The sequence below is a fragment of the Thalassophryne amazonica genome, chromosome 12 (genome assembly GCF_902500255.1).
Source record: "Thalassophryne amazonica chromosome 12, fThaAma1.1, whole genome shotgun sequence".
Taxonomy (NCBI): domain Eukaryota; kingdom Metazoa; phylum Chordata; class Actinopteri; order Batrachoidiformes; family Batrachoididae; genus Thalassophryne; species Thalassophryne amazonica.
In genome coordinates, this window is record NC_047114.1 from 1,617,239 (window position 1) to 1,639,814 (window position 22,576).

The following is a 22,576-nucleotide window of genomic DNA, read 5'->3' on the forward strand; positions in this document are numbered from 1 at the left end:
GTGTGTGTGTGTATGTGTGTATGTATGTATGTATGTTTGTATATGTGTATGTTTGTATATGTGTATGTTTGTATATGTGTATGTTTGTATGTATGTGTGTGTGTGTGTATGTGTGTATGTATGTGTGTGTGTGTATGTGTATGTATGTATGTATGTTTGTATATGTGTATGTTTGTATGTATGTGTGTGTATGTGTATGTATGTATGTATATGTGTATGTGTGTATGTATGTATATATATGAGAGAGAGAGGCAGAGAGAGAGAGAGAGGCAGAGAGACAAAGACGTGGAGAAGACCGTCCGGGAGGCCCTGACACGGAGCCCGGACCCGGGGAATGGTCCGAAGAACAAACTGTACATCCCACCAGAGGCCAGGGCTGCGGTCCTTGACTTCTGTCACGGTTCCAAGCTCTCCTGTCACCCAGGGGTGCGATGGACCGTGCCAGTGGTCCGGCAGCGCTTCTGGTGGGCGTCTATGGAAGCCGACGTCCAGGAGTATGTCCAGGCCTGCACCACCTGTGCCGGGGGCAAAGCTGACCACCACAAGGCCCAAGGCCTCCTCCAGCCTCTGCCTGTGCCTCGTCGCCCCTGGTCTCATATCGGCCTGGACTTTGTCACAGGCCTCCCGCCGTCCCAGGATAACTCCACCATCTTAATGATAGTGGACCGGTTCTCCAAGGCGGCCCACTTCGTGGCCCTCCCGAAGCTCCCAACAGGCCCAGGAGACTGCAGACCTCCTGGTCCACCATGTCGTGCGTCTGCATGGGATTCCATCAGACATTGTCTCGGATCGTGGTCCTCAGTTCTCCTCCCAGGCCTGGCGGACTTTCTGTAGGGAACTGGGGGCCACCGTCAGTCTCTCTTCTGGGTACCACCCCCAGACGAACAGGCAGGCAGAGCGGACTAACCAGGAACTGGAGCAGGCCCTCCGTTGCGTGACCTCTGCGCACCCGACGGCCTGGAGTGACCATCTGGCCTGGATCGAGTACGCTCATAACAGCCAAGTCTCGTCTGCCACCGGCCTCTCCCCATTTGAAGTGTGTTTGGGGTACCAGCCCCCATTGTTCCCGCTAGTGGAGGGAGAGGTCAGGGTGCCCTCGGTCCAGGCCCATCTGAGAAGGTGCCGTCGGGTGTGGCGTACCGCCCGCTCTGCCCTGCTCAAAGCCCGGACGAGGGCCAAGAACCATGCAGACCGCCGGCGTGCCCCGGCCCCTGCGTATCAGCCTGGGCAGGAGGTTTGGCTTTCCACAAAGGACATTCCCCTGCAAGTGGAATCCCAAAAGTTGAAGGACAGATACATTGGACTTTTCCCCATCCTCAAAGTCCTCAGTCCAGCTGCTGGCCCACCACCACAAGATGGCGCCCTGCTTGAAGTGTGGGCTTCAAGCATGAGAGGGCGTTGGAGCAACCAGGAGTGACAGCTGTCACACAGATGTGATTTGATGCAGGTGTTAGTTTTGGGGATGGAAATTTACAGGGTGATTCCATAATTTATTCCTCAGAATTGAGTGAGTCCATATTTTTTTCCTCTGATTAGTCTAAAAAAGTAACCGTTACTGACTGCCACAATCTATTTTCCTTGATTTCTTATAGTGTTTCTTAAAGCCAGAAAGTTGCCATTTGAAATGACTTTAGTTTTGTGTCATGTCTGTGATCTGCTTTTTTTCTACAAAATTAAACAGAATGAACATCCTCCGAGGCCGGTGATTCCATAATTTTTGCCAGGGGTTGTATAACCCACAAACTCGCAGCTTAAAGCAGATAACCCGTAAGTTGGAGAGGAAATGGCGTCTCACTAATTTAGAAGATCTTCATTTAGCCTGGAAAAAGAGTCTGTTGCTCTATAAAAAAAGCCCTCTGTAAAGCTAGGACATCTTACTATTCATCACTAATTGAAGAAAATAAGAACAACCCTAGGTTTCTTTTCAGCAGTGTAACCAGGCTGACAAAGAGGCAGAGCTCTATTGAGCTGAGTATTCCTTTAACTTTAACTAGTAATGACTTCATGGTTTTCTTTGCAAATAAAATTTTAACTATTAGAGAAAAAATTATTCAAAACCATCCCAAAGACATATCTTTATGATCGGCTGCCTTCAGTAATGCTGGTATTTGGTTAGACTCTTTCTCTCAGATTCTGTCTGAGTTACTTTCATTAGTTACTTCCTCCAAACCATCAACATGTCTATTAGACCCCATTCCTACCAGGCTGCTCAAGGAAGCCCTACCATTAGTTAATGCTTCGATCTTAAATATGATCAATCTATCTTTATTAGTTGGCTATGTACCACAGGCTTTTAAGGTGGCAGTAATTAAACCATTACTTAAAAAGCCATCACTTGACCCAGCTATCTTAGCCAATTATAGGGCAATCTCCAACCTTCCTTTTCTCTCAAAAATTCTTGAAAGGGTAGTTGTAAAACAGCTAACTGATCATCTGCAGAGGAATAGTCTATTTGAAGAGTTTCAGTCAGGTTTCAGAATTCATCATAGTACAGAAACAGCATTAGTGAAGTTTACAAATTATCTTCTTATGGCCTCAGACAGTGGACTCATCTCTGTGCTTGTTCTGTTAGTCCTCAGTGCTGCTTTTGATACTGTTGACCATAAAATTTTATTACAGAGATTAGAGCATGCCATAGGTATTAAAGGCACTGTGCTGCGGTGGTTTGAATCATATTTATCTAATAGATTACAATTTGTTCATGTAAATGGGGAATCTTCTTCACAGACTAAAGTTAATTATGGAGTTCCACAAGGTTCTGTGCTAGGACCAATTTTATTCACTTTATACATGTTTCCCTTAGGCAGTATTATTAGACGGCATTGCTTAAATTTTCATTGTTACGCAGATGATACCCAGCTTTATCTATCCATTAAGCCAGAGGACACACACCAATTAGCTAAACTGCAGGAATGTTTTTCAGATGTAAAGACATGGATGACCTCTAATTTCCTGCTTTTAAATTCAGATAAAACTGAAATAATTGTACTTGGCCCCACAAATCTTAGAAACATGGTGTCTAACCAGATCCTTACTCTGGATGGCATTACCCTGACCTCTAGTAATACTGTGAGAAATCTTGGAGTCATTTTTGATCAGGATATGTCCTTCAGTGTGCATATTAAACAAATATGTAGGACTGCTTTTTTGCATTTACGCAATATCTTTAAAATTAGAAAGGTCTTGTCTCAGTGTGATGCTGAAAAGCTAATTCATGCATTTATTTCTTCTAGGCTGCACTGCTGTTATCAGTGCTTAATTTGTAAAGTGGGATGTCCCGGAGCGCAGAGGATGGGTGGCTCCGGTGCAGAAAAAAAAAGGGCGGGGGGGGGGGGGGGGGGGCTTGCGTACAATGCTGTGCGCCACACCGAAAATAAACTGGGCATGTATTGTAGGCCTAATAACACTAGTCACGCCAAATCCGTATAGAGTACAAATTCCTGTTTAATGATGTACAGTGGTCCCTCGTTTTTCGCGGGAGTTACGTTCTAAAAATAACCCGCAATAAACAAAATCCATGAAGTAGCCAGCGCTATATTTTACAATTATTATAGATGTTTTAAGGCTGTAAAACCCCTCACTACACACTTTTGTCAAACAGGCATTAACATTTTCTCACTTTTTTCTCTTGTGTAAACACTCTCTTTTTTCTTCTGTGCGAGAAGATTATAAACAGACACATGCAGAACACAATGCGCGGCTCTCCCTTCGCTCACTGCCTCCAGGGGTACGGATGCGGGACCCCCAAAGAATCCAAGTCCTCTCTTGGTGGCCACGGAGCTCTGTGGCTACGGTCAACATCCGGATCAAAACAGCGAGCGTAGCCTCTGGACCTGTTGCCAGATTTGGCGCAATTCCGCACAGCAGACAGGAGGGCGGCGGTGTGATTGGCAGTGAGAGCGGTGATTTTATTTTGTTAGTCAAGAGAGGTGGCGGATCACCGGATCCAGTATAAATAGCTGGCGGAGCCGTCAGAGGTTCTGCAGCGCGCTCCGGCTTGCCCCCCCTCAAATTGAGCCCTGACTGTAATTCATTATTATCAGGTTGTCCTAAAAGTTCCCTGAAAAGCCTTCAGTTAATTCAAAATGCTGCAGCTAGAGTACTGACAGGGACTAGAAGGAGAGAGCATATTTCATCCATATTGGCCTCTCTTCATTGGCTTCTTGTTAATTCCAGAATAGAATTTAAAATTATTCTTCTTACTTATAAGGTTTTGAATAATCAGGTCCCATCTTATCGTAGGGACCTCGTAGTACCATATCACCCCAATAGAGTGCTTCGCTCTCAGACTGCAGGCTTACTTGTAGTTCCTAGGGTTTGTAAGAGTAGAATGGGAGGCAGAGCCTTCAGCTTTCAGGCTCCTCTCCTGTGGAACCAGCTCCCAATTCCCATCAGGGAGACAGACACCCTCTCTACTTTTAAGATTAGGCTTAAAACTTTCCTTTTTGCTAAAGCTTATAGTTAGGGCTGGATCAGGTGACCCTGAACCATCCCTTAGTTATGCTGCTATAGACTTAGACTGCTGGGGGGTTCCCATGATGCACTGAGTGTTTCTTTCTCTTTTTGCTCTGTATGCACCACTCTGCATTTAATCATTAGTGATTGATCTCTGCTCCCCTCCACAGCATGTCTTTTTCCTGGTTCTCTCCCTCAGCCCCAACCAGTCCCAGCAGAAGACTGCCCCTCCCTGAGCCTGGTTCTGCTGGAGGTTTCTTCCTGTTAAAAGGGAGTTTTTCCTTCCCACTGTTGCCAAGTGCTTGCTCACAGGGGGTCGTTTTGACCGTTGGGGTTTTTACATAATTATTGTATGGCCTTGCCTTACAATATAAAGCGCCTTGGGGCAACTGTTTGTTGTGATTTGGTGCTATATAAATAAAATTGATTGATTGATTGATATATATATATACATAGGTATATTGTTTATTGTGGGCAGTCTAAGGCACACCTGTGCACTAATCATGGTGTCTAATCAGCATCTTGATATGGCACACCTGTGAGGTGGGATGGATTATCTCAGCAAAGGAGAAGTGCTCACTATCACAGATTTAGACTGGTTTGTGAACAATATTTGAGGGAAATGGTGATATTGTGTATGTGGAAAAAGTTTTAGATCTTTGAGTTCATCTCATACGAAATGGGAGCAAAACCAAAAGTGTTGCGTTTATATTTTTGTTGTGTGTGTGTGTGTGTATATATGTATGTATGTATGTATATATATATATATATATATATATATATATACATATATATACGCACGCAGTGACGAAAATAAGTATTTGAACACCCTGCGATTTTGCAAGTTCTCCCACGTAGAAATCATGGAGGGGTCTGAAATTTTCATCTTAGGTGCATGTCCACTGTGAGAGAGAAAAAAAACAAACAAAAAAAAACAAATCACAATGTATGATTTTATTTATATATATATATATATATATATATATATATAATTTTTTTTTTGTATGTTACTGCTGCAAAGTATTTGAACACTTACCAACAAGCAAGAATTCCATCTCTCACATACCTGTTAATTTTTCTTTTTGAAGCCCTCTTATTCTGCCCTCTTTACCTGTATTAATTACACCTGTTTGAACTTGTTACCTGTATAAAAGACACCTGTTCACACACTCAATCAATCACACTCCAACCTGTCCACCATAGCCAAGACCAAAGAGCTGTCTAAGGACACCAGGGACAAAACTGTAGACTTGCACAAGGCTGGGATGGACTACAGGACAACAGGCAAGCAGCTTGGTAGAAGACAACAACTGTTATGATTATTTATTAGAAAGTGGAAGAAACACAAGATGACTGTCAATCTCCTTCGGTCTGGGATTCCATGCAAGACCTCACTTTGTGGGGTAAGGATGATTCTGAGAAAGCTCAGAACTACACAGGAGGACCTGGTCAATGACATGAAGAGAGCTGGGACCACAGTCACAAAGATTACATTAGTAACACATGATGCTGTCATGGTTTAAAATCCTGCAGGGCAGCAAGGTCCCCCTGCTCAAGCCAGCACATGTCCAGGCCTGTTTGAAGTTCACCAGTGACCATCTGGATGATCCAGAGGAGGCATGGGAGAAGGTCATGTGGTCAGATGAGACCAGAATAGAGCTTTTTGGAATCAACTCCACTTACCTCTGTCATAATTGTGTTTAGAAACCAGTCACCATTTGTTTTATGATACATCTGTGTAGTTGATAAGTAAAATAATCTCCACGGACAATTCGCTTGCGCGCACACGTAAAATAAAAAGAGAAAGAAACTCCGCTCCCCCTGCTGTGGGCCTGCTGCTCGCTCCAAAAACTCTGTCATAATTGTGAAATAAAGGACAAAAGAGACGTAAGTCCTGCTCACAGGCTGCTACCAGAGACAGGACATGTTCACGTCCAACTCAGTCAAACTCCAGACATCTCCACGTCACTACATATTCAGTCCCTGATTGGTCATTGCAGCGCAACAAGATGAAAAAGTTCAAGTTTTTCAACTTGGGGAGGAGGGCAACGTGACGTGACGCAATATCACTCCACAAACGTGCCAATCGCTCAATATCGCTTCACTCACATCACTTCATTCGCGTCCATCGCGTCGCGCTGCGTGACTTGGCACCAAAACGTGTCGTTCCATAGGGATTACATGTCAACCTGTCGCTCGCGTCGCGCCCGGTGTGAACGCTGCATAAGGTTTGGTGTTGCTGACAGAACACTCCCCCCAACCTCCTAAAAGTTGGTCTGTCCTGCCTTCACTGTGCATGTGTCTGAGTCTGACTCTCCACACCCAAAGGGAACAATGTGATTATTAATATTCAGATGACAAATTAAAACCTCTTAAATCATTCTCAAGTCAGTTTGAAGCAGAAACGAGGCGATAATCTGTGTATCACTACTGGTGCTCTGAAATGCTGTAGGCGCAGCAACATGTCAGACTCAGAGGTGCTGCTGTGGCGCTCTGATCGCTTCCTTTATTCTGAAATAATGCTGAATTTATGTCGAAATGATTGTTGTAGAAAAGCTTCAGATATCTCTTGCTGAGACAGATGATGACTGGAGGCAGTTTGAAGCAGAAACGAGGTGATAATCAGTGAACTGATGCTGACGCTCAAAAATTATGCATGTGCAGTGAAGGCAGGGGGGACCGATTTTTAGGGGGGCGGCGTTTGGTCTGCCACACTTGGTTAGAGAGAGAAACACAGTGCTGTTGCGCGGTGAAGCTCATCTCGACGGGTACTACTCCAGAAGGACAACCATCTCTGCAGCAATCCACCAGTCAGGCCTGTATGGACGATTGTTTAGGTTCTTGTTATCATATATGCACTATTATTATTATTTTATTTCTACTTCTATTTTGTCATTTGATTTTTAAATGGACCACAATGGAAATGAGTGTTTTCAAACATTGCAGCCCACCTGGAGTTTGACAAAAGGCACCTGAAGGACTCTCAGACCAGAAGAAACAAAATTCTCTGGTCTAATGAGACAAAGATTGAACTCTTTGGCGTCGTGTTTGGAGGAAACCAGGCACCATCCCTACAGTGAAGCAGGGTGGTGGCAGCCTCATGCTGTGGGGATGTTTTTCAGCAGCAGGAACTGGGAGACTAGTCAGGATTGAGGGAAAGATGAATGCAGCAATGTACAGAGACATCCTGGATGAAAACCTGCTCCAGAGCGCTTTGGACCTCAGACTGGGGCGACGGTTCAGCGGGACAATGACCCTAAGCACACAGCCAAGATATCAAAGGAGTGTCTTCAGGACAACTCTGTGAATGTCCTTGATTGGCCCAGCCAGAGCCCAGACCTGAATCTGACTGAACATCTCTGGAGAGATCTGAAAATGTCTGTGCACCGACGCTCCCCATCCAACCTGATGGAGCTTGAGAGGTGCTACAAAGAGGAATGGACCAGACTGCCCAAAGATAGGTGCACCAAGCTTGTGGCATCAGATTCAAGAAGACCTGAGGCTGAAATTGCTGCCAAAGATGCATCAACAAAGTATTGAGCAAAGACTGTGAATATTTATGGATATGTGTTTTTAGTTTGTTTTTTTTTTTTTTTTTTAAATAAATTTGCTAAAATTAAAAAAACTTTGTTATTATGGGGTGTTGTGAGTCAAATTTTGAGGAAAAATGAATTTACTCTGTTTTGGAATAAGGCTGTAACATAACAAAATGTGGAAAAAGCAAACTGCTGTGAATACTTTCTGGATCTATGTGTCTATAGATAGAGAGAAATTCAGTCTTAATTGAGACAATCCACTCCTGGAAACTAAACATTCATCTGTATTTTCCATCTTTTACACCATGAACTACTTTCATTGACATGCTGGAATAAACATGCTGAAAAGGAGTGTTTTAATTCTGACTGTGTTCCAAATTTAGCTGCAGCCTCCAAAAGAGCTTTTTCCCAAATGGCTGCTGGTAAATTAGAAGCACGGGCTGCACCGTTGGCTTGTGGTCGGGCCAAACACTAGTTACTGGTGCTGGGGAGCCCAGGACAGATTGGTTTTTGGGTTTTTTTTTTTTTTTTTGGTAAGTTTTGTCTGTAAAGCTGGAGGAAATGACCTCATCAGGAGGAAGAACTGACACACTGTCAGTGCAGTCTGTGGATGTGGGTTTTTGAAGGCCTCAGTGTTTGTTCTTTATCAAAAATAAAAACTGAGGGAAATGTCAAATTTCAAAATAACTTTTTCATGTTGTCATTATGGGGTGATGTGTCGAATTTTGAGGTGGAAAAGTGAATTCCATCCATGTTGGAATAAGGCTGTAACATAACAAAATGTGGAAAATGTGATCTATACTCCAGAACAGAGAGCATAATATAATTAAAGCTGAACTTTTTTTTTTTTTTATTGATTTGTTGTATTCATTTGGCAATACTCACTGTTTTGTCTCTTTTTTGCATCAGGAAAGTGTCTCATTCTTGTTTCTTTGTGTGATGGTTTGTGTTTGAAGCCTGCAGTGATTGTTTTCAGCAGCACTGCATCGCCACAATATTAAGAAAAAAAGAAAAAAGTGCTGCTGGAAAAACATATTGCCGCTTTAATATCCCGAGTTACAGCTTTCATTATCCAGTCTAAAAGGAAAAACATCAGCAGAATCACCTGATGAGAACCAACACAAACACGGCTGTAGAACCAAAACTAAAAAGACCCGCCAGCATAAAGTTACAGAGGAAATTACTCCAAATTCTGAGCTGCTGAGCTGCATGATTTCTTTCAGGATGGAATTATTGAATACATTTGGAACGTGTCTTTGGTTTGTGCGTGGGGGAAGACGAGCGTGTGCTGATGATCATAGCGGGATCTTGGTGAGAGAGCCTCTCGCTTTACTTTTAATTGAATTTTCATCCTGTCATGTGCAGCGAGGAAGACATTTCCCAAGAGGAGGCTCGATGAGAGCAGGAGCAGCAGTGAGAGTCGGACAGGGGAGGCCGAGGAGGAGCCACGTCAGCAAAATAAACGCCCCCGCGTGGAGAGTGGCGGTAAGCACAAGAGGGCAGGGGCTCTGCACCCAATCAAAAATTGTTATAAAAATTACAGATGTCCTCATGGAAGCATTTGGATCTTTATGTCTATAATTATAACATATAATATAATATATATATCAATCAATCAATTTGTTTATATACCGCCAAATCACAACAAACAGTTGCCCCAAGGCGCTTTATATTGTAAGGCAAGGCCATACAATAATTATGTAAAACCCCAACGGTCAAAACGACCCCCTGTGAGCAAGCACTTGGCTACAGTGGGAAGGAAAAACTCCCTTTTAACAGGAAGAAACCTCCAGCAGAACCAGGCTCAGGGAGGGGCAGTACATTCATATTATTGGTATGTTTCTGTTCTTTCGGATTTGTGTGTGTGCCGAATAAATCCATTCATTCATAATATTTTTAATCCTTTGGACGAAGGTCCAAGGGACTAATGACATCAAGATTGGCAGAGGGGGCGCCTCACGCTGTGCTCCATCCAGACATTTTCTCCAAAACTGTTGCGTGAAATTGACTGAAATTTGGTGGGGACAACGCTTGGGGGGCCTGTCTGGTCGGGGACGTTTGGACCTTCAGATTTAATCTCCCTGGGGCCCCCAGGGCCTCCCAGCAGGGCAAAAAATGGCAGTTTTCATACTTCCATACTACAGTACTTTCTATTTTGCTGCATTTATTTATGATTGTATTTATTTTTGACTGATGAGGCGGTGATGAACAGCAGACTGAAGTTTGGAGGTGCTGCTTTAAACTGCTGTGATAGCCATTTAACATTGACAAAAGCTGGACGGTGAATCAGTTCAAAGTTTCTGTTTTCATCAGCAGGTTCAGTCGTGGCGTCTCACACACGGGCCACTCTTTTTTCTATTTAAAAACCCAGGTTTTTGGTTTTTGAAGCCAGAAGCACGCCTCTGGGGCAACAAAGCCTTGAGAATGACAAAGTTAACTTTTATTTCTGGCTATCATGACTCGAGCACCTTCTGCTGAGACTCCGTGTTACAAGTTTGTCAATAGTCGTTTCTTTTATACCTGAAAAAGGAAGTAAAAAAAAAAAAAAAGAAACCCTGCAGCATTTATTGAAGAATGCTGTTATGCTGAGAATCTAACTTCAAATACGGCTTCATAAAAAGTGGGTCACCCTCAGAAAACCTGCTGGCATTTATGTCTTCAATGACTGTGTGTGTCGCCCCATGCAGAGAACGGCAATGAACCCATGGAGGAAGAAAGTGCTGAAAAAGCATTGACCGAAACCCATGGTGCAGAAGAGGAGGTGGAGAACGAGAAGAAAGAGGAAGAGGAGGAGCGCGACGAGGAAAAGGGAAAGAAAGCTGAGGGTGCAAAAAAGAAAAATGAAGCCAAGGAGAAGACAGTTGATGAGAGAGGGCCTTCCTCTGGTGACGAGGAGGTTGAAAAGGACACGGGAGATGGAAGAGAGAGCCCAAAAAGTCAGATGGACAAAAAACAGAAAGCAGGGAAAGAACAAAAAGATAAGGAGCCGGCCAAGAAAGCCCCAATCAGCAGTTTCTTTGGTAAGGAAGAATTTACATAGTTCTGTGCTTGCACAAAAAAACCAAAACAAAACCTGTCCGTAAATGTGCTCCGCTTTATCAGTTAGGAAAGACGGGCAAATACCGTCCTGCTCCACCCTCAACTTCCTCTCCCTGTGTTCCCCATAAGTACCTAGAAAAGCTGCAGTCAAGAAGAAGGAACCAGAGAAGAAAGAAGCCGAGGCAAAGAGTGTGGAGAAGAAAAGTTCCTCGGAGGAGAGTAAAAACATAAAAGGGTAAGACGGAGCAGAGGAAGAACTGTAAACATCAACGTTCTCAGTTGAAGCTCCACCCAGAAGAAGAGAAAGTTACAGTTCCTTGACTGACCACTTGAGGCTCGCTCCAAAAGTGAGCCGGTTCCTCATAGGAGTCCATTTTAAAATGTCCAGCTTTAGAACAGAAATAAACATATTAACATTATGAATATTTTCCTTCTTTTTGATGTTTTAGCACAAGTTCTCTTTACGCTGTTAATATTCAGTTTGATGCAGCATTTTCTTTTGTTTAGTTTTTTAGGCTGTGAGACATTTTTAGCCCTGAAATAAAGAAAAATGTATTTTTCGTGACAGCTGCGTGTACGCCACCATTTAGTTAATCTCAATGTGTTTTCCACAGTGAGTCGTCTTCAGGACAGACAGATTATGATCCATCCAGGCCCGGCTACCACCCAGTGGACCATGCCTGCTGGCATCATGGGCAGAAGTAAGACCTACTCACTGCTCTCCCCATTTTAACTGTTTGACTTTTTAAAACCCAACCTGAGTTTACCAGGGTAGGATGAATTTAATAGAATTTGATTTCTTTGAAGTCTCGGAATGTTTTTTGGCTGACACACCTATAAAAAAAAAAAAAAAAACAGGACAGGAACTGTGGATTTCTAAACTGCGGTGATGGCCCCCTTCATTAGGGCCCCTTCACACATAGTACAAATCAGGTCGAATCACAGCAGAACAGGTCGTATGAGCGAACCACAAAAACATTGAGCCAATGGGTAGCCATGAATGATGCCACTGCAACGGTTTTGTGTACGCAGGAACATAGTGCAAGCAGCTGTGTGACATCGCGCAACTGCTGTGGAAAAGAAAAATACATGCCACCCATGGGATTCGAACTTGCAATTTCCAAAAGCTCTGATTGCCAACCAGCAACTTTACCACTGAACTACCATCGCTGTCCTGTAAAAGTTGCAGGAAACTGCCTGATATCAGGAAGGACATGGACATATTTTAAAAAAAAATTAAACCTCACACTATATAAAAACACCACATTTTATTGAATCCCTCTTATCGAGCGGACAATACCAATATGAACCATCTGTTCCTCTGTAGAAGACCCATGGTCACAGACGTGCAGTCATGAAATGACATGAACGAGAAGCAGGTCGCTCTTATCATGTCCATATCTGTTGGCGGCGTGTCCAGCCAGCCCCGCGCGTTACTGGCCTGACACGTATGTCTTGTGGACGGCGCACCGCAGGACAGACACAGCGTCATGTGGAACAGAGCTCACATGGGTGATGTGACATTCAGATCGGCCACTGCGTGTTATGATCTGACGGTCCGTTTCACCTGGGGCAGCCTACCAATGTGCGCTCGCTCGCTGCAGCCCATTGCAACAGCGATATATGTTTTTATGTATGTCCATGTGAGGACAACAAGCAGACACACATGGCTCACAGTGGACAGTTGTTAGTTCACGTCCATCCAAACACGGTACATGTTCCCTAGCTGGGACGTCCAGAACCACAGATCTCCACAGCCGCTTCTGTTGGCGGAGACACCCCCGTCAGTTCAGTGCGCACACACACACACACAGTGTCACTGCGTCTGTTATCTGGCAGGCACCTCGCTGTGCTGTGTGCGCTCTGGTGTCCCTGTCCGGCCCCCATGTGATCATGTCTGCAGCATATATATACTCAACAAAAATATAAACGCAACACTTTTGGTTTTGCTCCCATTTTGTATGAGATTAACTCAAAGATCTAAAACTTTTTCCACATACACAATATCACCATTTCCCTCAAATATTGTTCACAAACCAGTCTAAATCTGTGACAGTGAGCACTTCTCCTTTGCTGAGATAATCCATCCCACCTCACAGGTGTGCCATACCAAGATGCTGATTAGACACCATGATTAGTGCACAGGTGTGCCTTAGACTGCCCACAATAAAAGACCACTCTAAAAGGTGCAGTTTTATCACACAGCACAATGCCACAGATGTCGCAAGATTTGAGGGAACATGCAGTTGGCATGCTGACAGCAGGAATGTCAACCAGAGCTGTTGCTCGTGTATTGAATGTTCATGTCTCTACCATAAGCCGCCTCCAAAGTCGTTTCAGAGAATTTGGCAGTACATCCAACCAGCCTCACAACCGCAGACCACGTGTAACCACACCAGCCCAGGACCTCCACATCCAGCATGTTCACCTCCAAGATCGTCTGAGACCAGCCACTCGGACAGCTGCTGAAACAATCGGTTTGCATAACCAAAGAATTTCTGCACAAACTGTCAGAAACCGTCTCAGGGAAGCTCATCTGCATGCTCGGCGCCCTCATCGGTGTCTCGACCTGACTCCAGTTCGTCGTCGTAACCGACTTGAGTGGGCAAATGCTCACATTCGCTGGCGTTTGGCACGTTGGAGAGGTGTTCTCTTCATGGATGATGCGAAGGAGATGTGTTGCACTGCATGAGGCAAATGGTGGTCACACCAGATACTGACTGGTATCCCCCCCCAATAAAACAAAACTGCACCTTTCAGAGTGGCCTTTTATTGTGGACAGTCTAAGGCACACCTGTGCACTAATCATGGTGTCTAATCAGCATCTTGGTATGGCACACCTGTGAGGTGGGATGGATTATCTCAGCAAAGGAGAAGTGCTCACTATCACAGATTTCGACTGGTTTGTGAACAATATTTGAGGGAAATGGTGATATTGTGTATGTGGAAAAAGTTTTAGATTTTTGAGTTCATCTCATACAAAATGGGAGCAAAACCAAAAGTGTTGCGTTTATATTTTTGTTGAGTATATATATAAAATCAGCATTTTATGCAAGTGTGCCCCTCCCGGCACGCCTCATGTGTTTGGGGGGGGTGAACCACAGGTGCGATACACATGCAGACCACATGTGTGTTGCTGTTTACAAAGACACACTCGTGGGGCACTTAGACAAATTTCACATCCAGCTCGAAAGTGATTGTCTGCTGACTGTTTTCATGCTGACAGTGCGAATGGCCACACATTTTCTAAGTGCCAAGTGAGCGGTGTTAGATGTGTGTGTGCATGTCACCTGGTATTTGGCCGACACCTGCTGCGAGAGGGTTTGATGGGCTCTCACAGGGCACACTCTCTTTCATCTGCTGGTGTGTGCACATAGTTGTAGCAACAGGTGTACAAGGTGTTCGAGGCAGCTACGATTTTACATGTATACGATTCCTGCTTCATCTGCGATTCAACCACATTCGTACTACGTGCGAAGGGGCCCTTTTAAAAGGGGACTGGAAAGTCTGTTCCTGTTATAGAGGAATCACATTTTTTTTTAGCCTCCCTTGGCAAGACTGATAGAGAGGAGATTTAGACCAGTAGTCCAACCTTGGATTCTGAAGGAGCAATGTGGATTCCGTCCTTATTGTGCGACGGTGCATCAGCTCTTGACCCACACGTGGATGTTGGAGGGAGCTCTGCAGTATGCCAACTAGTCTGTGTGTTTTATGCCTTTGGAAAAGGTTTATGATCTGGTCTCCTGATGTGCCATGTGTGGGGTAGCAGGACTATTTCAAGACATGAGTCGGTCTTCATAGTCCGATTCAGACAGCTATTGATCCCACATGGGGCAATAGGACAAGATAGAATATATAGAAAATAGGATTGGGGGGTGTCCAGTTTGGTGACCTCAGAATTTCATCTCTGCTTTTTGCAGATAATGCAGTTCTGTTGGCTTCATCAGGTGGTGACCTCTGTTCTGCATGGAACAGGTTTGAGGCAGAGTGTGAAGTGACTGAGATGAGAATCAGCACCTCCAAATCAGAGACCATGGTTCTCTGTTGGAAACCGGTGGTTTGTCTCCTCTGGCTCAGGGGAGAGTTATTTCCCCAAGTGGAGGAGTTGAAGTATCAGGGGATCTTGTTCTCAAGTGGGGCAAGTTGGAGCGTGAGATCCATAGACGGATTGGGGCGGAGTCTGATGTATTCCGGGTGCTGTAATGAGCCGCTGTAGTGAAGAAGATGCTGAGCCAGAAGGTGAGACTATGGATTTACTGGTCGATTTACGCTCCTATCCTCACCTATGTTCAGGAAGTTTGGGTAATGACTGAAAGAATAAGATCCCGGATACAGGCGGTGGAAATCTGATTCCTCCATCAGGTACACGTGAGCCCCGTTAACTCGCGCACACATAAATTGCGATTTGGCTTTACTCGCGATCAAGTTGTGGACCCCAAAAATTTAGACTATTGTATAAAAGTCTATTTTGATGTGACTGTTTTTGGGAGGGATCGTCAGTGCGGACAATTCTGGACCATGATTGATTGATTCCTTCTTCCTCCTCCAGCTGCTGCTTGTATCATACACATGGTCATTATACACCGTGTGTATGAATTCCGGCACAGTCTGAACCGGCAGTAAGCATTCAAAGAGTCGCATCCAAAAACTTTGAATTGTCAGGAATCTTCCGTACTGACAAAGCCCTCATCACTGACATGCAGCAGCTGGATTTACAGGGTTTACACTCCTGGACAGAGTGAGAAGCTCAACTATCCAGGAGGGACTCTGAGTCGAGCTGCTGCTTCTTAGCTTCAAAAGGAGATTCTGAGGTGGTTCAGGCATCTGGTGAGGATGCCCCTGGTGGTCTCCCTAGGGAGGTCTTCCAGACACATCCAAGTGATAGGAGACCCTGGGAGAGACTCAGGGAATACATCTCCCAGCCACCTTTGGAACGCCTCAGAATCCCCCGGGGAAGAATTTGAGGGCTTGACTGCTGTGAGGGAAGTATGGGATGAGCTGCTTAGGAGAAGCATCAGAAAAAGGAGTGTTTTATGACCTGCTTTTTGAATTCATACTAACAAAGTTATGTTCTCCAGAAGCGTCGGCCTTGTTACAATTCTAGAAACGCAGTTTCAGTTTTAGCTTCATGTGGTGGTTTTTCTTTTAAATCTCCATTGAGGATGTAAAAAAAACATTTGTTGGATCTCTGGCCAAGAAGAGAATCAAAGTTCTCTTCAATTCAATTTCAATTCAATTTATTTTCATTTATATAGCACCAAATCGCAACAGAGTTGCCTCAAGGTGCTTCATACCATACCATACCCTTTATTTATATAGCACATTTCACAAACATTGTTTCCAAAGTGCTGTACAACAAAACACACACACACACACACACACAGAGGACCACACACTCAGGCAGTGTTAAAAACCAAAGCGTAAAAATGGGTCTTTAGACGAGACTTAAAACACTCTACAGTGGGGGCTGTTCGGATGTTAAGGGCAAATCATTCCACAGCTGAGGGCCCATCACAGAAAGACCTACTCATTGCCCTGTCCCTCCTGGTTTTAAGTGTCGTCACAGGCACCACAAGCCGGAACTGGCCCTCGGACCTCAAAGCACGGGGAGGCTGATAAATTCGGATGAGGTCCGAAATGTACGCCGGGGCCAGTCCATTCAAAGCTTTAAAAGCAAACAATAAAATTGTAAAATCAACTCTAAAATGAATTGGAAGCCAGTGTAGAGACTCCAAAACCGGAGTGATGTGCTCTCACTTTCTGCTACCAGTTAAGAGACGCGCAGCAGAATTTTGGACCAACTGTAAGCGAGAAAGTGCATTTTGGCTGATGCTGATAAAAGGTGCATTACAGTAGTCTAAACGAGAGGAGACAAAAGTGTGCACGACTTGTTCGAAAGCATTAAAAGATAACAAAAGGTTTAACTTTAGATAAAAGACGCAAATGATAAAATCCAGATTTGACAACCGCGTTTACCTGCTTGTCAAATTTAAAATCTTTGTCAGTAATGACGCCGAGGTTGGTGACAGACTGTTTCACGTGCTGTTTAAGAGGGCCCAGTCCAAGAGGGGGTCAATATTTCCAAATAAAATGACCTCTGTTTTATCCTCATTTAGACTTAAAAAGTTGTGGGCCAACCAAGCCTTGACGTCACTCAAACAATTCAAAAGAAGCGCCAAAGGGGCAGAAGCAAGTTTTTTGAGTGGCAGGTAAATCTGGCTGTCATCTGCATAAAAATGATACTGTAAGCCATGACTTTTAAAGATTTGACTCAGTGGGAGGACGTACAGTAGTGTTCAGAATAATAGTAGTGCTATGTGACTAATAAGATTAATTCAGGTTTTGAGTATATTTCTTATTGTTACATGGGAAACAAGGTACCAGTAGATTCAGTAGATTCTCACAAATCCAACAAGACCAAGCATTCATGATATGCACACTCTTAAGGCTATGAAATTGGGCTATTAGTAAAAAAAAAAAAAAAAAAAGTAGAAAAGGGGGTGTTCACAATAATAGTAGCATCTGCTGTTAACGCTACAAACTCAAAACTATTATGTTCAAACTGCTTTTTTAGCAATCCTGTGAATCACTAAACTAGTATTTAGTTGTATAACCACAGTTTTTCATGATTTCTTCACATCTGCGAAGCATGGAGTCAACCAACTTGTGGCACCTTTCAACTGTTATTCCACTCCAAGATTCTTTAACAACATTCCACAATTCATTCACATTTCTTGGTTTTTGCTTCAGAAACAGCTTTTTTGATGTCACCCCACAAGTTCTCAATTGGATTTAGGTCCGGGGATTGGGCAGGCCACTCCAAAACATTAATTTTGTTGGTTTGGAACCAAGATTTTGCTGGTTTACTAGTGTGCTTGGGGTCATTGTCTTGTTGAAACACCCATTTCAAGGGCATGTCCTCTTCAGCATAAGGCAACATGACCTCTTCAAGTATTTTGACATATCCAAACTGATCCATGATACCTGGTATGCGATATATGGGTGATTCTTAGACTACGGGCACTTATTATGTCCTTTGATCATATTATATGAAAAACAGAAAAAAGGGGAAATTTCACACTTTTATAGTTATTTTTACAATGAAAGTGTGTTAAGAAATTTGTTCTAGTAGTCTATGATGACTTTTTCACCTTTTTTCAGCATCATTATATGCAAATATTGCCATTTTGTGCTTGTCCCACACCCAGACTTTTGATCTTCAGTGATAAAAATGAATGGTAACGAAACGTTTTTTTCTAATGTTTTAAAATATCTCTGAATAAAATATCAGTAAAATAATCAAAACATAATTGGGGTATTCAATGTCATACAACTGTTGTGATTTTTTTAAACAAAATGTAGTTGTCCCACACTATTGCCGTAATTTCCACCACAACACTGTAATGTCCCTTTAAACAGTTTGTATGAAAGATTGTTTGGGTAGTTTCTATGGAGATAAACAGTGACATCAGAGCACATGTATATAGCGCCAAATCACAAACAGTTGCCCCAAGGCGCTTTATATTGTAAGGCAATGGTGTGGTGGAAATTACATTTACAAGGCCAATAGTGCCCGTAGTTAAAGAATCACCCATATATATAGATGTTGAGATTCTCTTTGGGAGTGACAAGAATGGACAAGATTAGGAATGAACATATCAGAGGGACAGCTCAGGACGGTTTGGAGACAAAGTCAGAGAGGCGAGATTGAGATGGTTTGGACATGTGCAGAGGAGGGACCCAGTGTATATAGGGAGAAGGATACTGAGGATGGAGCCACCAGGCAGGAGGAGAAGAGGGAGACCAAAGAGGAGGTTCATGGATGTGCTGAGAGAGGACATGCAGGTGGTTGGTGTGACAGAGGAAGATACAGAGGACAGGGTGAGATGGAAACGATTGATCTGCTGTGGCGACCCCTAACGGGAACAGCTGAAAGACAAAGAAGAAGTCTTTAAAGGGCCTAAAAGACTGATAGAAATCAGTGTAAAAACCTTTGTTCCCTATGAAAGCCCAATCAAAACCAGAGGGAGATATCATTGAGATGAATCTCTTTTCTCGTTGAGTGGCGTGATGGACGTTGGGATTGATGACTATTAGTTTCATACTTATTCGCTCTATAACGTCTTCCTGGAATTACTTTTAAAAGCATCTGAAAGGCTAATTGTCAGAATTGAAAAAGTAAAAAAGAAATCCCAGGAACCTTCCTGTGCTGCGTGCACAATTCTTAGGCAAGTGACTGTTCTGACCTTATCATCGTTTGTTCACATATTTTCCAAATCAAAGCCTGAATGCTTAATAGATTTAAGCATTCTCAGGTGATGATGTGTTTGTGTAATGAGGGGGGCGTGGCCTACACCAATTATATCTAGGTGTCCATAATTATTAGGCAGCTTCTTCACCTCCAGCAAAATGGGCAAAAAAAGAGATTTAACAGACACTGCAAAGTCCAACTTTGTAAAATAGCCTTTTTGAAGAATGCAACATTCCAGAAAGAGTAAAACTACTGAGGCACGATCACGGAACAATGAAACGCTTTTCTGCAGTCAACAAGGTCGCAAAAAATGTGTTAAGGGGGGAAAAGTCACACCTGTCAGAAATGCCTCTTGAATTATTATTGGAGTTAATTTTGTTTAGTGCTTTGATTCCTGTGAAATCTGATATAAATAGCCTTTATAATTACTGCTATTAATAATAAACATGTCATATATTTGTATATAAGTCACAGGCCCTCAAAAACCCATTTAAAAATAAAGAGACTTAAACTTTGAGTGAATACAGTAACTGCAAAAGACTTGAGATAAACTAGACATGACTGGGTTTTTGTGTTTTTTTTTTTTTTTTTTTTTATCCTTTACTTTAAGTAACATTCTGCTTTTGTAAATCAAACTGTCTGCTGAGTGATCCTTCGTTTGTTTTGTCTGCAGTGTTCCCAGGTTTCAGTCCTTGGATAACTTTCCAGGAGAATTTTCTAAAGGCCACCGTGTCCTTGTCTTGGTTCTGCCGTCTCGTGTGTCGCGTGTGTTTCCACCACACACACTCTGACCTTTGTCTCAGTTCATGGCGTTGTGATCACCTTGAATCAACACTCTTGCTTGTCTGTTGCACTAATTGCGAGCAGCGCTCAGCACAGCTGAGTCAGCTCAGTGCCGTGATTGTAAATCTGTCGGGGTAGAGTCATCGCCTGCTAACGACATGCTCATCTCTCTCCAGGGTGCCGTATCTGGCCGTGGCTCGCACCTTTCAGAAGATTGAAGAGGATTCTGGCAGGTAAGAGGTCCATACGGAGAAAGGGATTTATCCCATGACATTTAGGGCAAAGTGATCGCTTCTTTATTGAAAGCAAGTATGTCAAAGCATTTATACAAAACCACCGCTCGGCGTCCAGCGTGGCACATAATTAGAGTGTCCTGGAAGGGAAACTGATGAAATGAGACCCGTTCGATTGAACTCAGTCTGTTCTGAGCCCTGTCTTTTTTGCGTTTCTTCTCAGTATTTTTAAAACCCGGGTTGATGCAAGTTTCTCACAAATGTATTGGGTCACGTAGATCATAAACCTCATTGCAGAAGAAATGTCAGTTTTTACACAACTGGGTTGTAGCCCAAGCCCAAACCGTTAACGACCAAAGCCCAGGAAAAATCTTTGTTCTATTTCATTCCTAGTGACCACCAGAGGGCTGTGCTTTAGCACCTGGATAAGTACATGTGCGCAGCACAGAGATGTCGTGAATATATACCAACAAAGTCACACCATTGGATGTGACCTGGGTGGCGTCACTGGTTGTCTTTATATACCAGACATACCCAGTGCTCATTTCTTTTCTACATTCTCGCATTCTGAACAGGTTGAGAACGCATTTGTCTACGATTGCTGCTCTCACTTGTAGCCTCGTAAACCACTTCGGTTGGAGCTACGTACACTGCACATGTCCTTCAGAGGCTGCGAGATACGGCTTCACCGTTTTGTATTATTCAGATTCGCCTGTCATGAGTTCACTAGCTGCTAGCCGCTAAGCCTTTAGCTGTGTTGTTTCGCCAAAGGCTGGCTACTTGCTAACCCTGTTAACTAAGTGGTAGCGTGTGTATCAGAACCAATATAGTGTACTGTGTTGGGCTTGAAGTAGTCTGCGCTGTCGCCGTTTTACTAAGTTCAGCAGCTCCGCTAGCAGCTGCTGTTGTCGTTGATGTAGGTGATTCCCATTATTAGGAGCGATTGTTATGACCTGTCTCTGGTGAAACTGTTTTGTATTGTTTCGGTTGAGGGTGATTCACGCTTCGTGCCTTGTGTTACCTCTGGCTGTGAGTGATTCACGCTCCGTGCCTTGTGTTAATACTTACACTTTGTGTTCATGCTTTGTGTTGGTATCTGTAACTGTCAGGGCTTGTGTTAGCTATCTGCACGCAGTTCACAATGATGTCAGGGACTTTGTTGCATGGCTGTAGTACCTGTTTGGCTCCTTTGCTCAGGAGATAGACATATGTTTTGCCCCTCGTGTATTGGGATCGGACAGCTGAGGGAAGCCCTGACTGACGATGCCTGCCTTAACTGTGCCACTATACCACTAGCAGCGAGGTCTGCTAGACCCGCGGCATTGGAAAGTGGGATGCTTAGTGAGACTTTGGCCTCCAGCCCCAGGAAGGAACCAAAGTGCCATAAACGCCCACATGCAGAGGCCTCTTTGTTACTCATGACCATGCTTTGGCTGAAAAGGTTGAAACATTAACTTCTGAGTTTGCTCAGATTAAGTCTTTACTTCTGAATCTACAGCCTAGGGACGCTGTAACAGTTCCTGTTGTCCCTAATGTGGCTGATTGGACCAATGTAGTTACTCAGCAGGAAGAAGATGCCATATCTATTGCTGTGACTGATTCCTTGTACATGACAAGTGATAGAAACTGTGTGGAGGACCAGGATGATGGGCTCTCATGCCTCTGAGGCAGAGTCCCTGCCACAAAATGGACCGAGACTATCCTTTGTCCAGCACGCTGTTCAGTTGGCTTCATCCAGGCTCGGGATCACCCTGCGGAAACCACTGCTCCAAGTGCCTTTTTCAAAGTCACTCAGAAACTTGAGTACAATGTTCCAGCTTCGGAACCATACATCGAGGAGCTCCACCGATGTTGGACAGACCCCAAATCATCGACCCATCTATCGCAGGACTGCAGAGCCCTTAGCTCTGTGTGATTCGGCGCAGTATGGTCTGAACCGTGTGCCCTATCGACAGCATTATTGCAAACCTGGTTGTGGCTCCGGCTGATGCTGCTCGGCCGGATGCCCACTGCCCACGACCTCAGTGTAGGGTCACTGAGGACCTCCTCACCAAGTGCTATGACGTAGCTGCTCGCAGTGGTCGCCTTGGCAACTCACTGTCCCATTTAGCCCTTGCCCTGTCAAAGTCTTTGAGGGAAGCAGAGGTTGATGATGCTACTCAAAGTCTTAGTGATGCTTCACTCCAAACTTTTGTTTATATGTCTAGAGAGCTTGGTAGGCTGATGTCGACCCTTACCATCACTTGACGTCAGGTGTGGCTTGCGCAGTCCCCTCTGTC

General features: G+C 44.0%; 1 protein-coding gene across 1 annotated transcript in view; it reads left to right on the forward strand.

Moving 5' to 3' along the window:
• lig1 (ligase I, DNA, ATP-dependent) overlaps nt 1-22,576 on the forward strand; it is a 140,092-nt gene that overhangs the window by 14,822 nt on the left and 102,694 nt on the right. The window contains exons 5-9 of the mRNA XM_034183730.1: nt 9,357-9,476; nt 10,679-11,011; nt 11,160-11,265; nt 11,645-11,731; nt 20,241-20,297. Coding sequence (XP_034039621.1) covers nt 9,357-9,476; nt 10,679-11,011; nt 11,160-11,265; nt 11,645-11,731; nt 20,241-20,297 — 703 coding nt within the window. The remainder of the gene's footprint in view (nt 1-9,356; nt 9,477-10,678; nt 11,012-11,159; nt 11,266-11,644; nt 11,732-20,240; nt 20,298-22,576) is intronic.